Source organism: Spodoptera frugiperda, chromosome 23 (genome assembly GCF_023101765.2).
Source record: "Spodoptera frugiperda isolate SF20-4 chromosome 23, AGI-APGP_CSIRO_Sfru_2.0, whole genome shotgun sequence".
Taxonomy (NCBI): Eukaryota; Metazoa; Arthropoda; class Insecta; order Lepidoptera; family Noctuidae; genus Spodoptera; species Spodoptera frugiperda.
This window is the reverse complement of record NC_064234.1, coordinates 11,787,487-11,802,841: the sequence shown is the minus strand read 5'-3', so window position 1 is coordinate 11,802,841 and position 15,355 is coordinate 11,787,487. Positions and strand designations below refer to the sequence as shown.

General features: G+C 39.0%; 1 protein-coding gene across 5 annotated transcripts; it reads left to right on the top strand.

The window, feature by feature from the left end:
* Window positions 1-1,220: 1,220 nt before the first annotated feature.
* LOC118266828 (protein-tyrosine sulfotransferase) lies at window positions 1,221-12,947 on the top strand. 5 transcript variants are annotated; one of them, XM_035580409.2, is made up of 5 exons: window positions 1,225-1,529; window positions 1,992-2,032; window positions 7,713-8,254; window positions 11,809-12,062; window positions 12,534-12,947. In XM_035580409.2, exons 3-5 carry the CDS (start codon window positions 7,730-7,732, stop codon window positions 12,736-12,738), a joined length of 984 nt encoding a protein of 327 aa, XP_035436302.1. In that variant the 5' UTR covers window positions 1,225-1,529; window positions 1,992-2,032; window positions 7,713-7,729; the 3' UTR covers window positions 12,739-12,947. The 5 variants fall into 5 exon arrangements, with proteins under 5 accessions (XP_035436301.1, XP_035436302.1, XP_050559220.1 ...); XM_050703263.1 differs by having other exon boundaries at window positions 1,225-1,567; XM_035580408.2 differs by lacking the exon at window positions 1,992-2,032 and having other exon boundaries at window positions 1,221-1,362.
* Window positions 12,948-15,355: the final 2,408 nt, after the last annotated feature.

Genomic DNA, 15,355 nt, shown 5'->3' with positions numbered 1-15,355 from the left:
CGATTAAGCTAATTTTGGTCTGGAGTTGTTTGTGGAAGTCCAGGGAAGGTTTAGAAGATCGGCACAAAATGTTTGAGGCGGTACGAAGTTTGCCGAGTCAGCTAGTTATGTAATAAAAATAACTGGACTGTAAAATATTTGGTTATTGCACTCAGTCATACAATTCAAAACTATAATGAATAAAATGCAAGAAAAGCATGCTGGTTATTAAACCATGTATAAACATTTTTTTTAAATTAAATGTGACTAGTACTCAACTAGTACTAGTAATACTAGACCAATCGTGTTTTGACAGTGCTAAACTATTGCCATATCAAAAGTTTAGAAATTAATTCGTGGACAGCTTTTGTTGGCCAGACTCTACATATAAAACATGACTCGTCGTTTACACCTAGATATTCAATAATATAAAAAAATCAAAAATTTTGCATATACATAATTCGTTCCCATCCATATGATAGATGTTGAGTGCCTTCTTTTTAGATATTTTTAAGTTATATTTTCAATGTGGGGAGGTCACTCCTTCTCGGGTTTGACCCGGTGAAAATGAGCATCGCGTCCCGCGACCCGCAGGAAAAACGGTACTCATTGCCCCCTACTAATTATTAATTTATAGCTCTCCTCCTTCCTCTTCTACTGACTTCTTGAGTACCTATTGATACTGTTTGTGTGTTGTTCTGAATTTTGTGTGGATGTAGATTGAGTGCCAGTTGTGGATTGTGAGTTTTGTGTGATGGTTGATTGAGTGGTGTGTGGTGTCTGTGTTTGGGATGACTGTAGTTGATCGGTTTCTGGAATGTTTGTGACGAAGACTGTGTCTCCTAGTACTTTGCTAAGAATGATTGTTGTGTGAATCGGGGCTTGTTTTTGTAGTATTGTAGTGTCTATTGATGATTCTAGTTTGTCTGTGTATCTGCTGAGACTTTTGGCTACTACTCCTGTAGCACCAATAACTATGGGAATAACGTGCGTTTCCGTATTCCAAAGGCGTCTAATTTCAGTTATATATTTATAATAGTTTTATATTTATAATATTTTTTTATATTTTAGCCATATTATTATTATTTTATATTGCTTAATATATTATAATTTACAACGTAATACGTAAGTTTGTATTGAGTGACGTCAGTAAGTATTCTATTACCCTTATTTCTTATGGTCTAGATACATAGATAGTCTATGGGACAATCGTCGTACAATTGTTCGATGTATAAAGGTACATAACTATCAATTTGACGTCAGACGTCAGAGAAAAGAAGTTCAAGAAACTGATTACCTATATTAGTTAGAAACTAAATTAACAAAAAACAATTAAATATTAGTTAATAACAAATTTGATGCTATTAATTCCATGTAGCATTAGTAAGTTGACATTTGATTAGAAATTAGACAGTTGGCATCGTTACTTTTCATTATATTGCTGTATTGTTTGCCTTGTCGGTTAAAAAATAAATACAAATTGTGCTAACAGATGTGTTGGCACGAAAGAAGTTATTAACCTGTGTCTATAATCAGTCATATTGATGTAGGTGAGTGTCTAAATGCCACCTTGCTAGTTAATTAAGTGGTAAGTTTATAACTTAACGTTTGACGTGATTTTATATTTTCCTGTTAACTTGTAAATTACCTATTGCTTATTCATAGCAGAACTTATGAGATTTTAGTATAATAAAACCCTATTTTTTCTATAACCCCGTCTTTGCTTCGTATCGTAAGAGCACCAGTTATTGTTGGATCCTTAGTAAAAGCATAAAATGTCTCACATTATTTCGCTCTTGTACATGCGATAAACACGTTTTGATAAGGGCATTTTACGATTGTACTGTATTTTACGACTGCATCATCACAGTAGTTTTTCTCTCATAGAACATGTTGTTCCATAAATGTACGCATTCATGTTCACCTACCTATAGTGTTGAAACAGTTGAGATGTGTTGCATTAACTTTCTTTGATCTAGAGCTTAAACAAAGTTACCTGTAAATTGTTCCAGGATCTGTTAAAAAATCATAACAGGAAGTGCTATAAACAATCGTAAGTTTACATAATTTTTAGTATATTCCCAGACCACTTCTGTCACATTGTTGTGAGTGCCTGAACTGCGACATTGTGACTTGTTTGTTTGTGACTTATTCTACCTAGATAACATTAACCTTGTAGGTTTTGAATTCTTGGTTGAATGATGACTCTAACTTGTATGGTTGTCAGCTACCAACTTAATAATAATAATTGTATTTTAATAAATACATATTTTTATACAATATGGTGTTACATATAAATAAAATAAGTTGAACAGAAAAAGAATTAATGGTGAGACTAGCACCCTTGGTAAGTTGACAAGACAACTTATGGTGCTGTGGCCAAACCATAATATACTTGCCAAATATCATTCTGTAAACATATCAGGTTACATTACTATAAATCTATTCAATGGGTAAGTGTAGAGACATATTAATTATCACATTAATTAAAATAAACAAATGAAAGCGTACCTTACCATATAACTTGGAGCAATCATGTAAACATTGTGTGCTTGTGTTCATCACATGTCCTTTCTATTATGTAGTGTTGTAGCCAAATATAATACAACTCATAACAGTGGATTATATTGTAACAAGCAGAATGAGACATAGCCCTCACATATTTATCATATTGACATTTGTATTTATATGTAATATGTTCTGTAAATATTATTCCTGGATACTGTATGTACAGTCTTCCTCATGTAATATTAAACTTTCCTTGTATACAACTGGCATTTAAAATGAGACAAGCTGTTAAAATTGTTTACCTGTGTCTTTTAAAGTTAATTGTATGACAATGGGAAATTATTTAACCTGTTGACTGCCAGTGTCAATGACGAGCCAAAAAATGCCCAGCATGCCACGGCAACAACTACCTAAAGTATGTTTTGTTTTATTATAGCTTTTGTGAGACAAACTAAATTAATAATTATGTTATCAGCTAGTTCAAGTAATTGTTTGACGAGAAACTCTACTACTTTCAAGCCATACTAGTGGTTTATATTAATTTAAAAACTAGTTGAGTTCTTGATCAAACGGGTATTATTATGTGAGTAAGCCAATAACATTAGATTTTTTTTTGTTATTGCTTTTATAAATTATGATCCTGGCCTTGTTTTTATTTATATTTAGGGACCCTTTTTCTTTTTAATTTGTATTTGTAAGTACAAATAAAAAAAAACTGCTTAAGATTTAATTATTATCTTGTTGCTGAGGACAAACTTTGCGTTTTTGATATGGCGGTCAAAAGGTTAAAGTTGTTATTGGACTAATTGTAAGCAATTCTCTAATTTTGTTCCAATATCTATAAATAATAGCTACTACTGAGCGATTTCTCCTGCTGCTAGACTCCTTTTGATCATAGCTTGATATTCTATAGTTGTAGCCTACTTCGATAAATGGTCTGTCTATCCTAATATACATATTTAATTTTTTATGTCAAATTATAGCTTGAGGAACAGAACACTTTACAAAAAAAAAAAAAAAATTGCGTGAGACAGCCATCAATTTAGGAGTTAGAGCGTCCATGCGTCCAATGCATGCTCAGGTTGCACTGCGCGCCGCATTCATTGCTATTTTTGATGAGACTGTCTAATTAAAAAACAAAAAAAAGTTGAAGTTACTCAAAATCAATTTGAAAACTTCACTTCCGGTTTTCTATTCGAAAAACAAAATGTCTAATTTAGAATTCCATATAAAATAATATAAAAACTCCACATTTCAACCTAAAGAAACCGTATCTTTTTCGAAATTTAACAAAATCATTGATACAAATAATAAGCATCGCAAAAGTACTTCAAATTTCGTAATTTTTCAAAACCCCATAACTCTGCAATAAATGATTATGCGAAAAAAATATTATGCATCGGCATCAATATCCAGTAGAAGTATAACTAACCCAAATATAAAGAAATTTCACAACACTTTTGATTGTCCGCTTCACATGGTATGCCCCATATACTAGTATCGATATGATGCACATATTATTTCTCACCAAAACACTATGGTTTATCAGGTTTTTTGATTTCAGTTAACTTTAAACATATTGTGTAAAACAGTTATGTGTAATACGTATAATACTAACATACTGAATATTGTATTGCAATATAAATTTGATGTTTTCTAATATGTTGCACTTATGCTGCCAGTGCAACAAATAATATCCGTGTGTTCATCTCTGAAACATTTTGAAATTCCACACGAACATGGCGTTGTATAACAACTCCACCGTGCGCACCCGCCTCCAGGAAGAGACTACGGGGCTAATCCAGTTGCGGGAAGGCATGTGACAGGGAGACTTGATATCTCCGAAATTGTTAACGAACGCACTGAAGGACGTTTTTAAGCTCTTGGACTGGACACCCGCGTAGTTGAATCTCAACTGAATGCTACGACACGATCTATTTATACTTAACCTACACTTAGGTACTACTACACTACAAGGGGACGCGGCATCAATATTAATGGCGAATACATCTCCGTTTCGCCGATGACATAGTCATACTGGCTGAGTCGCTGGAAGACCTGAACACCATGCTCAGCGACCTCAATACCGTTTCCCAACAGATGGGCCTTAATATGGACAAGACGACAATTATTTCAAGTGTCCATGTTGCACCTGTACCGGTTCTCGGCGGGAACGCTATCCTCGAAGTTGTAGACCACTACACACACCTGGGTCAGGTTATCCGGCTTCGAGAAAGGTCGCCCGAAGAATCCAACTCGGATGGGCGTTATGTGAAATTTTCTTATCAAAAATCCTGCAGTGTCAGAAGAGCAGGATGTACATCCTATTTTTTTTTTTTGAGAGGGGATATCATCCAATGACTTCTCCCGCCTTGGGCGAGGTGAGAGGGAGTGTCAGACTCTTACTGACTAAAAACCACCCCTTTCCTACTCTTGCCTGTTGAGCCGGAGCCCCGGTAAACCCGCTAGGTAGTCCGCAGCTCCGGATTAGGCATCAGCCGTACTGGACCCCATCTGTGGTGGTCTGATGGCTCATTGAGGCGCGCGCGGAACGCGACGCGCCGCACGCGCGGCTCTGGTTCTGGTCGGGCGGCGAGCTACTCTTGCTCGCCGTCCGCAGGCCCGCACTTACGGTGGCCGGATATCGTCCCGCGATCCCCGACGCCCGGAGTGTCTCTCGCGACGGCTGGGGCGTGAGGAAGTTTGTTCTCTCATGCGCCCCGCCTCCTCCTTTGCTAGCATGACTGCTTCGCAGAAGGAGGAAGAGACAGACATAGCTCTCAAAATATGCAGACTGAAGTGATGCAATGAGCAGACCACGTCCCTCCCACTAGGTGGGCCGACGATATCGTCAGAGTCCCGGGGAGCCAAGGAATGCGGCTGGTGGCTTGTCGTTCTACGTGGAGGACTACGGCCTCCCCCTTTGTTCAAATGTGGACGTCTTCCGGCTGATGATGATACGAATATGGATGATGTGAAAATAGTCATAAATACATTAATGAGTTTATACGACTGAATGCAGGCGAATGTGTAAACAGTGAGTTCGTGTTCACCACTCGTGATTTGATTCACATGAAAATTCGCTCTCCACGCGAACCCGCCAATCACGAAGCGAAACACGAGGTGAATAACGAACTCATTGTTTACATATGCGTGCTCGTTGTTCGCCTCGTCATTCGCTTCGTTTTTCGTGCGAATGTGTAAATGCAGCATTATACATCAATTTCGTAAATCTTTCGGAGGGCTTAGTAGGAAGAGCACTGATTGCATGAAAAAAAATATGTATGTAAAATAGTAGATTAATGGACAATAATATGTGTAATGTGAACTGGCATATAATACATATATTATGTCACATAGAATTAAATAATTTTTGGGAAGTTGTTTTTTCTTAGACTAATGGTTCTAAGTCAAAGTCAATGCATTAATTTCAATTAATCCTAAATTAAGCACTTTTGAAGCGTTAAATTGAATTGTCCGTCAGTCTGTGTCAGTGAAGCTAGGTGCTCATTTAAAGTGTAGCTTCGAATGGAGAAGAACGAGCTAGAAACGCCATCGTAAATCTTAAAAAAAAAAGATTTTTTTTTTATATATCTTTGATACATTATTTGTTCCAATATAGTACCGTACCCATATAGGAACACAAAAAATAAAATACGTCGCAGGGAAAAGTACGTGGGGGACTGCTCCTTATTATTTCTTACTTATCTACGATATTTTTCATAAGATCACGTGCTTGTTTTTTTACCGGAGCGGTCCCCAACGCGACGTATTTTTTTAAAATTATTGATATATTCTTAGGTACTTTAACACTGAGTTTCTTTTATTATTTTTTAATTTTTAAAGGGAAATTACTTAAGTTGTTGTGCCGGGGGTTAAAACTACTTTTTATAGGTAGGTAGGTTAGGTTATCATCAAACATGTCTAAGAACACTTGCACATAAGTCATCTTTAATACAAAAAAAAAAAACTAAATTGAAATCACTGTATGCGTTCGGGAGTTATGATGCCACACAGACAGACAGACACGTCAAATTTATAACACCCCTCTTTTTGCGCCGGGGGTTAAAACTACGTAATAAATTAACATTTTGATATAATTCCTTAAATCGATGGTAACTCGCAAAGATGCCAGTAGATACGTATCATTAAACTTATTTTTTAGTTTATGACCTTTTGAACGGATTTTCAAACGTTTTAATTTACCTAATAAAATCAGTATTCTCGATATTTATTTAAGTACTTATGTTCTAAAATAATTTTTTTTGAACTACTATCCACCGATGAATTGCCGCTTCTATCACCAATAGAAATGATCAACAGGCGTAGATGGTTTAGTAGCTTTATGAAATTATCAGAATAAACATAAAGTGCTTATAATTTGAGGGCTTCGCTTGATTTACTAGGATCTCTTTATGATATGCTTACCAGGTGGCAATAGTACCAACTTGAAAGTATACGCTACTGAAAAGAATTACGCAAATCGGTCCACAACACTCGGCGCAATCGGAGTACAGTACCGACATACATAAAAAAAGATACCGGCCGAGTTCAGAAAAAGATATTTCAACGAAAAACGAAATTTCGTACTGCAATTCCATTTATTGCGAACCTTTGTGAACAAAAATAAACGAATGAAATGAAGATGAATAAATAAATAGGTTTTGATTTGAAATTAAAAATAAAACGTTATTTTAAGTAATTTCATCAGTAAATCTATAAAAGGCCGAAAATTAAACGAAACTTTTCGGATACCGGAGTAGTCCTGGTCAGGACGTAATTTTTGGCGTAAGAAAATTTAAACGCCTTAAAGGCTAAATAAAGTGCGTGCACCTTAATGGCTTACTATACTCAAGCACTGTTTGACGAGGTAACTCTTCTAGTTGCATATTCGTAAACAGCAAAAGAAGCAGCGATACAAAAAATGAGTTTAGTTTGAATTAATCGAGTATTAATTCGAGTTACACACACGTTTACATGAGTAAGCCCGTTTTTAATTCACTTAAAACTGTAATGAAACAGGCGCAATGCACAAAATGGAACGTATGACTATTTATTAATAGGAATATAATTCACAAGACATTAATTAACCAATGTCGGGGTCGTCGCTACACAGGCTGCTGTGTGTGAAGCGTACGACGCGACGGCAGTAGTAGTTGTGCAGCAATGCCGCCATGTTGTCGAGGCGAGTATTGCGTGTACGTGAGTTCGTGTGTGGTGTGCAGGCCTAGGCGCGGCAGCGATGGGGCGCGGCGCGCGCTGGCGCCTGGCGGCGGCGCTGGTGGCGGGCGCGCTGCTGGTGTGGCTGTGGCGCGGCGGCGCGCGGCCGGCGGGCGCGCAGCGGCGCCGCGAGCTGAACGCGCCCGTGGAGGGCCGCGAGCTGCCGCTGATCTTCATCGGAGGCGTGCCGCGCTCCGGCACCACGCTCATGCGCGCCATGCTGGACGCGCACCCCGACGTGCGCTGCGGCCAGGAGACGCGCGTGGTGCCGCGCCTGCTGCAGATGCGCCAGCACTGGTTGCGCTCGCAGAAGGAGACGGTGCGGCTGGAGCAGGCGGGGGTGTCGAAGGCAGTGCTGGATAACGCCATAGCCGCGTTCTGCTTGGAGGTGATCGTGAGGCACGGCGACACTGCTCCGCGGCTCTGCAATAAGGACCCGCTCGTGCTTAAGATGGGGACCTATGTGCTGGAGCTATTTCCAAATGCTAAATTCTTGTTCATGGTGCGCGACGGCCGCGCGACTGTCCACTCTATCATCACGCGCAAGGTTAGTCGTTGTTAACTAATTAGTTTAAGAGATAAGTTTATTCTGTCTGAATGGCTGATCAACACTGTACAGCATTCATAAAATGTCTGACCGTATTGTTCAATCATACAGTTTTAAAATTCATTTCTCGGTGATCATGATGTTATTTTTTACAAAATGTGACATGGCGGTGAAGGTCCAGTTGTAACTAAACGAAATATCTCGGGGACTCGAAAGGTAGACAGCATGTCGCTTTACTTGGGTGACGTAGAAAGTGGGAGACAAATATATAATATCACGCCTTTTAATCCCCAAAGTGGCAGGCGGAAGTGCAAGTATTAACCATGATAACATCTACTCTTCACCTTTTTATGTAACATACATACAAAACTTCATGCATTTCTTCCATGAGGGTAGGCAGAGACTATGGAACACTCATTGCTACGAATCTCACATACCTCTATAAATAACTATCATCATTGTTCGTGCATGCTCGTCGGTTGTAGTTATTTAACTTATAGAATGTATGTTAGATATAATTATAATGCAGTGTAGCCCTAATATACTTATCTGTTGAGGTTTTATTATTTCGTTTTCGTATTGTATCAATCAATTATCAGGTGATTGCAAGCAAAGCCGTCAGCTAACAATGTTTACATATTTGAAATGTATGAAAGTAAAGTTCACTTAATTTCTTATTGGTATATTTCTTTAATTTATTTACTTTGGGACACCTAGAGGGCGCTGTAGTCAGTTCAACGTGACATCAAGTAGCTTGTAGGCTGTCACCAGCAGACAACCAAGAGGTTTCCATCGACACCTCATTTGTTCAGTTGTGCTAAAATATTCAATGGAATGCCTCCACAAATGCCTATTACTCTCCACAAACCATCTGATTATGGCTAGAACGGCCGATGGCAGATAAAAACATCTTATTATACCTAATGCGCTCTAACAAGGTGCGGCTGACAGATTCAGTAACGTTTCGTATCACTCTTGAAAGTTGCTGCGATTTAAAAATTATGCCTTAATATTTTAGCTGTATCACATTCGTATTATGTTAAATCATTCGGATGCGTAGTTAATTAAATTAAAACCAACCGGAATGTTCTAGTATTCAATTAAAATCTAATGAAATGAAAAATAAAGTAAAGTGTTATGCGTATAACGTAAAGCCATAGTCGTGTTTAGTGATGGGATGTACGGCTACGATGGATAGGTAGTCGATGTTTATTTAGAATAAAAAACGAAAATCGTGCGTCGTTCAATTATTATTCTTAAAAAACCTTTAATTATGTGGGTAAATCCACTGTAGACGCGGCTCTCTCTGCCCAAACCACAGTGACATTATCTGAGCAGAAATATGTAGTAGGCATTTTTCTAGACATTTCCGGCGCCATTGATAATGCGTGGTGGTACTTAATCTAACATATACAAACTAATATACACTTATATTCTTCACGGTTCTGTGAAACTGTAACTCTGAAACACCTCATGGCTCGGTCATAAAATATTTATTTTGACAAGTATATACACGTAGTTAGACTGCACAACTAAATAACACACACATTTAATAAAAAAATTAAAGAGAATTAAATGTATGCTGCGAGTATCGATAGCGATAAAAAAAGATTTTTCTAATGTCCATCCCTAAAGAGAGACTTCAACGTCATACTGGCATCTGTCAGCCGCACCTTGTTATAGCGCACTAGGTATACTTTGCGCTTTGTTGCTTCGTACAAAAATTCGGTATTTCCACGAGCGGTTGCGAGAAGCGATTGTTCTGTGCTATTTTATTATACCCGAGATTCCTAACACGACGGTCGTTCTTACCATTTGAGAATCGAGGTAGTCAGATAGAAACATATAACAGGGGACCTATTGTAATTCAACGAAAAACTTCGCAGATTGCATACTACAATTCTATTTATTGCGAACTTTCGTGAACAAAAATGAACGAATGAATTGAAGATAAATAAATAGGTTTTGATATGGAATTAAAAATAAAACGTTATTTTAAGTAATTTTATTAGTAAATCAATAAAACGGCCGAAGATTAACGAAACTCCGCATTCGAGAACCGGAGTAGGTCCCCAGGTACGTACGTCTTTTCTATGTATGAATTAAATAATTTATTTAATATTTGATACTTCCGCGCGGTTTTACCTGTTGCTGGGCTGTTATTTATTGTAGCATGAGGTTAAGCCATTAGCCTTCCTCGACAAATGGATATTATGCAACACAAACATATTTTTATAGTATTTCCGGAGATAAGTGCGTTAAAACGAACTTAATACCTTTATAATATTAGTATACAACTGTGGTAACTAGCTGGTAGTAAGTTGGGCGTCCTGTCGAAGATGAGTCGGTAATTACTTCCCTTCGGCACAATGGCTCACTCCAAGCACAAGTCCATCGTGTATGGAATACCGCCGGCCGCTCCCTCCTTTAGTATGGCTCGACTACGTGCCAGATGGAATTCCTTGAATCTATGTACAAGAGGCTCATCAATGATGCGTCGCTTGTGGAGGCTCGGCTCCAAAGCCTCAAACAAGGCGAAAAGTCGCCTTTAGCCAGTCGTACGGATCGCACTACCAAACTAATAGCAAGGTATATCTACCATATGAGGTACCATCCTCATATGGTAGATATTCCACCCTACCACCCATCCGCACTGGGCGGAAGTATCTCTTGTCTCTGGGCCGAAGTCAGTGCAGCTGAACAATACAACTAAGTGTTTCAAGTGTCGAGTTGCTCATAGGCAGGCGAGCTCCAAGCGCCACCCTACTAAATAACGTGTACCTATATAACTGTAATTTAACAGTGGCCAACTAATTCGCAAACTATACGAGTAAATTAAAATAAGCAACAACCTGGACCATAACAATCAATTCGACACTCACTTAGTGATTTTTCAATTAAACTTTAAATTTTAATTATACTCTGACAACCAACGCCTTGATTGAGGCAGCTCAGATGTACCTACTAGCAGTAGTTGGAAGCAGTAGCACGTTGTGCGCGTGGCGCCGACAATAATGCGTGTGATCACTGGCGAATAGAAAACATTCGTCACCACCCCATCTCTTCCCGCGGGTGTCGTGGCGGCCGATTAAGGGACTACGATTAAAGTAATATTTAACAGAGACCGAGCAGCAGCGTTCTCTGGTTCGTTTAAACTGCGAACTCCTGACCGCCTACAAAGCGTGGAGATTAGAGCAAACCTCTTGTGTAGAGGAGACTCATGAGCTGTTTGATTGCATGGACTTCTGATTTCATACATTATATACTTTATGTACACTATTGTGTAGTCTTTTCACTGAATAAATATCATTTGTCATTTATTCATTACTACTTCGTGACGATCACTATTTTCGTGAATTTCATATATTTTGGGATTTTAATTTCGAACTAATGGGAGAGTATTTCGAACTCGTTACTAGAATAGTCTGCGCAACAGGCTACCTGCTGTGTAACGGGATCGACTCCGATCGGGTTCAGTAGCCCGCTGTCCATATTGCTCGTAGTATAAGATTACGTGTCGACTGTGTCATGAACGTGAACTTTGTCGCATGCAGGTGACGATAACGGGCTTCGACCTGACGAGCTACCGGCAGTGTCTGACCAAGTGGAACCACGCCGTGGAGCTGATGTACCAGCAGTGCAAGAGTATGGGCGCGGACAAGTGCCTGATGGTGCGCTACGAGGCGCTGGTGCTGCGGCCGGCGGCCACCATGCGGCGCGTGCTGGACTTCCTGCAGCTGCCGTGGCACGACGCCGTGCTGCACCACGAGCAGTACATCAACCAGCCCAACGGCGTCGCGCTCTCCAAGTAACTACCACACTACTGCGGCTTTGTCGTGTTCCACCCGGTCAAAGCCGGTTGGACCGCTATATACTTATTATACAATAGTTATTTTTTAAACTGTCCCTCACTAGGTTTTCTCCCGTGTCCCCTGAGTGCGTTTACCAACATACAATTCCACGTATACATCACACACGGGCCTAGAACAACAATTTGTGAATCACACAAAGAGGGACACAGAGAGCGAAGCAGACAATGGCCCAGCCACTGCGCCAACCGTGTAGGCAATTAATATCAACTATCTGGGGGCACTGCTGTGCACCCGCCTACTCGAGCAAAAGAGTGGCTTTAAATTAAATGAACGCATATACTTTATATGATATCTTTAATCTTAATCATAAGTTTTAATATCAGCTTTATCAAATGGAAAAGGCAAGAATATTTGTAGTATGTAGTGTGTGCTTAGGCAAATGTATTGAATGTACGTGCATTGCGCAGTGTGGAGCGGTCGTCGGACCAGGTGGTGCGGCCCGTGAACCTGGACGCGCTGGACAAGTGGGTGGGGCAGATCCCGGCCGACGTGCGCGCCGACATGGCGGAGCTGGCGCCCATGCTGTCGGTGCTGGGCTACGACCCGTGGGCCAACCCGCCGCGCTACGAGGCCACGGCCGACGCCGCCGTCACCGAGCGCCGCCCGCCTTAGTCGACTGCTCCGTGTGTTCGCCCTGCTCGCAATAAATGATAACACCAAAATGTACTGTATTTTATTCCGCATTCGCCGAAGGAGGCGGAACTCAGCACCTTCACTACTTACTTCTGGACATATACTCTGAGCGAGGACTGAGCGTCGAGACGGCTCGATTTATCGATTTGATATTGTATAAAACACAAATAAAAACACTATACTAAATATTTCTGGTTAATTTTAATTTAACCTAAAATAAAATTAATGTTTCTTACGTATCATTCAAGAATGTGCTATCAACCTTAGCGGGTTGTATGGGGAAAGTCGCAGTCGCTGCATAATATAACATACTCCAAAGTAGTAGTAGTAGCATTTAGCTGAGTCTGGTCAGTATAATGCGCCGATGCCAAAAAAGTAACAATAATGATATTTAATTACGAAACTTCAAGCGAAGCGCTTCGTGCGTGTGGGTGGGATATCCACCATGAATCTACCTAGACATTACAGAGCGTTATTTTTCTAGTTAGCATAGTACATCCCCTATTTGGCAAAGGTCTCTATGACTACCTATGAATCTGTTTATTACATAAAACATAAATTGTTTTTTTTTCATGTATGAAGGAGGCTTCTTTTTTGTTTTTTTTTTTTTGGTCACACATTTCATTGGTCGACTTTCTTGAACCCTGGCTACGCCTATGTTTTAAGTGATTTTATTAGTAAATTAATAAAATATACTAACGCTTGCGGAAGATTAAATGAAACTTCGCATTCGAAAACAGACCTAGAGTTTGACGTAAATGGTTCGTCACTGACGACCTCTGTTGGTAGCACATGTACCTAATGTAAGACAGCGAGGCGGTGCAGATGAACTTGTACTACTCTTTTAATTCATCAATGTACCGAAAGGTGGCGCTGTTATTGCGATTTAAATCTAATCACGGACTCAATGGACTAAATAATTTCTTATTTTCGTTGACATTACTAGCACTCGTAACGTTCGTACTAAAACGTGCACAGTGTAGGTATGTTTGTGATTAGGTAATTCAACAGCTTCTTCGTATATACAGGGTGTCCCTGAAGTCGACGTCCAACAGGCACCAGATGATCGGCAAGGTTCCAAATGTTATCAGAAAAATATAAAAAAAAATCTAAGTCCTACAGTTTTTAAATTACATTGACTTATGTGTTATCCACGAAAAAGTACACCTGTGCCAGTCTTTTGACCCTTGTTGCTACAAATCTTTATTTTTTCGTCTGCAGTCTTCCTTACGTTATCCTGAATAGTGCTCCAGTAATATGGAATCCTTAGCCAACTGCTTTGGCAAAGGTCTCTATGACTACCTATGAATCTGTTTATTACATAAAACAAATTGTTTTTTTTTCATGTATGAAGGAGGCTTTTCGATTTTTTTGAACTTTTTTTTTTACTCAAATCATACGGTCACACATTTCATATTTGTAATCATCATGGTCGACTTTCTTGAACCCGTGATTTCTTGCAGCATTCGTCGGCAATATTATCGCTAGACGAACTGGTGTTGTGCATCTCGAGCTACGCCTATGTTTTAAGTGATTTTATTAGTAAATTAATAAAATATACTAATCCCGCTTGCGGAAGATTAAATGAAACTTCGCATTCGAAAACAGACCTAGAGTTTGACGTAAATGGTCCGTCACTGACGACCTCTGTTGGTAGCACATGTACCTAATGTAAGACAGCGAAGCGAAATCATGAGTAGACAGGTGCAGATGAACTTGTACTACTCTTTTAATTCATCAATGTACCGAAAGGTGGCGCTGTTATTGCGATTTAAATCTAAAATGCAACTTTGGACTCAATGGACTAAATAATTTCTTATTTTCGTTTTCCACATTACTAAGAATTTATGTTCCATATTACTGTGGACAATGTAGGTAGACAAAAAAATAAAGATTTGTAGCAACAGAGTCTTCTCCCTTTTATACAAGTATATATTTTTCTGATAACAGTTGGAACCTTGCTGATCATCTAGTGCCCGTTGGACGTCGATTTCAGGGACACCCTGTATGTATGCAGGCTTTGGTCCAATGACTGTAGTGCAGGGGGTCTCTACCATTTCCTGGTCCAAGACCTATTAGTAGTATTCTATTACTTATTGAATGTTGTCTTACATTAAGATTTTCTCAACCACTAATAAACATAGTGACTTTTGGATTATTGAAATTAGTTGCTTCTGTCAGTTTTCTTTGATATAAGTTTAATGCGAGCTTTAACCGTGGTATTTAGTGTACAGAGGTGCGGTCTTGATTATTTTTGTTTTTCATTTAGTGGACCATATTTAGTCTCCTGCGGACCATTGGTGGTCCATGGACCACCGGTTGGGAACCACTGCTCTAATGGGTAATGGACAATAAAACATTCAAGTAATAAGTTATTATCGTGTCATATTTGAAAGATATTGTGAAACTTAAATTAATATATATATAGATATAAACCAAATCAAATCAATTTTATTCGAAAAGTGGTACTTTACAGATAATACCTAATTATTTTAATTCACCTGGTGCATGCAAATATTTAATGTCAGAAATTAAAATTAATTCAAATTAAGTTCCTACTTTGAAACTAATTACTGCATTGTATAACAATATAATT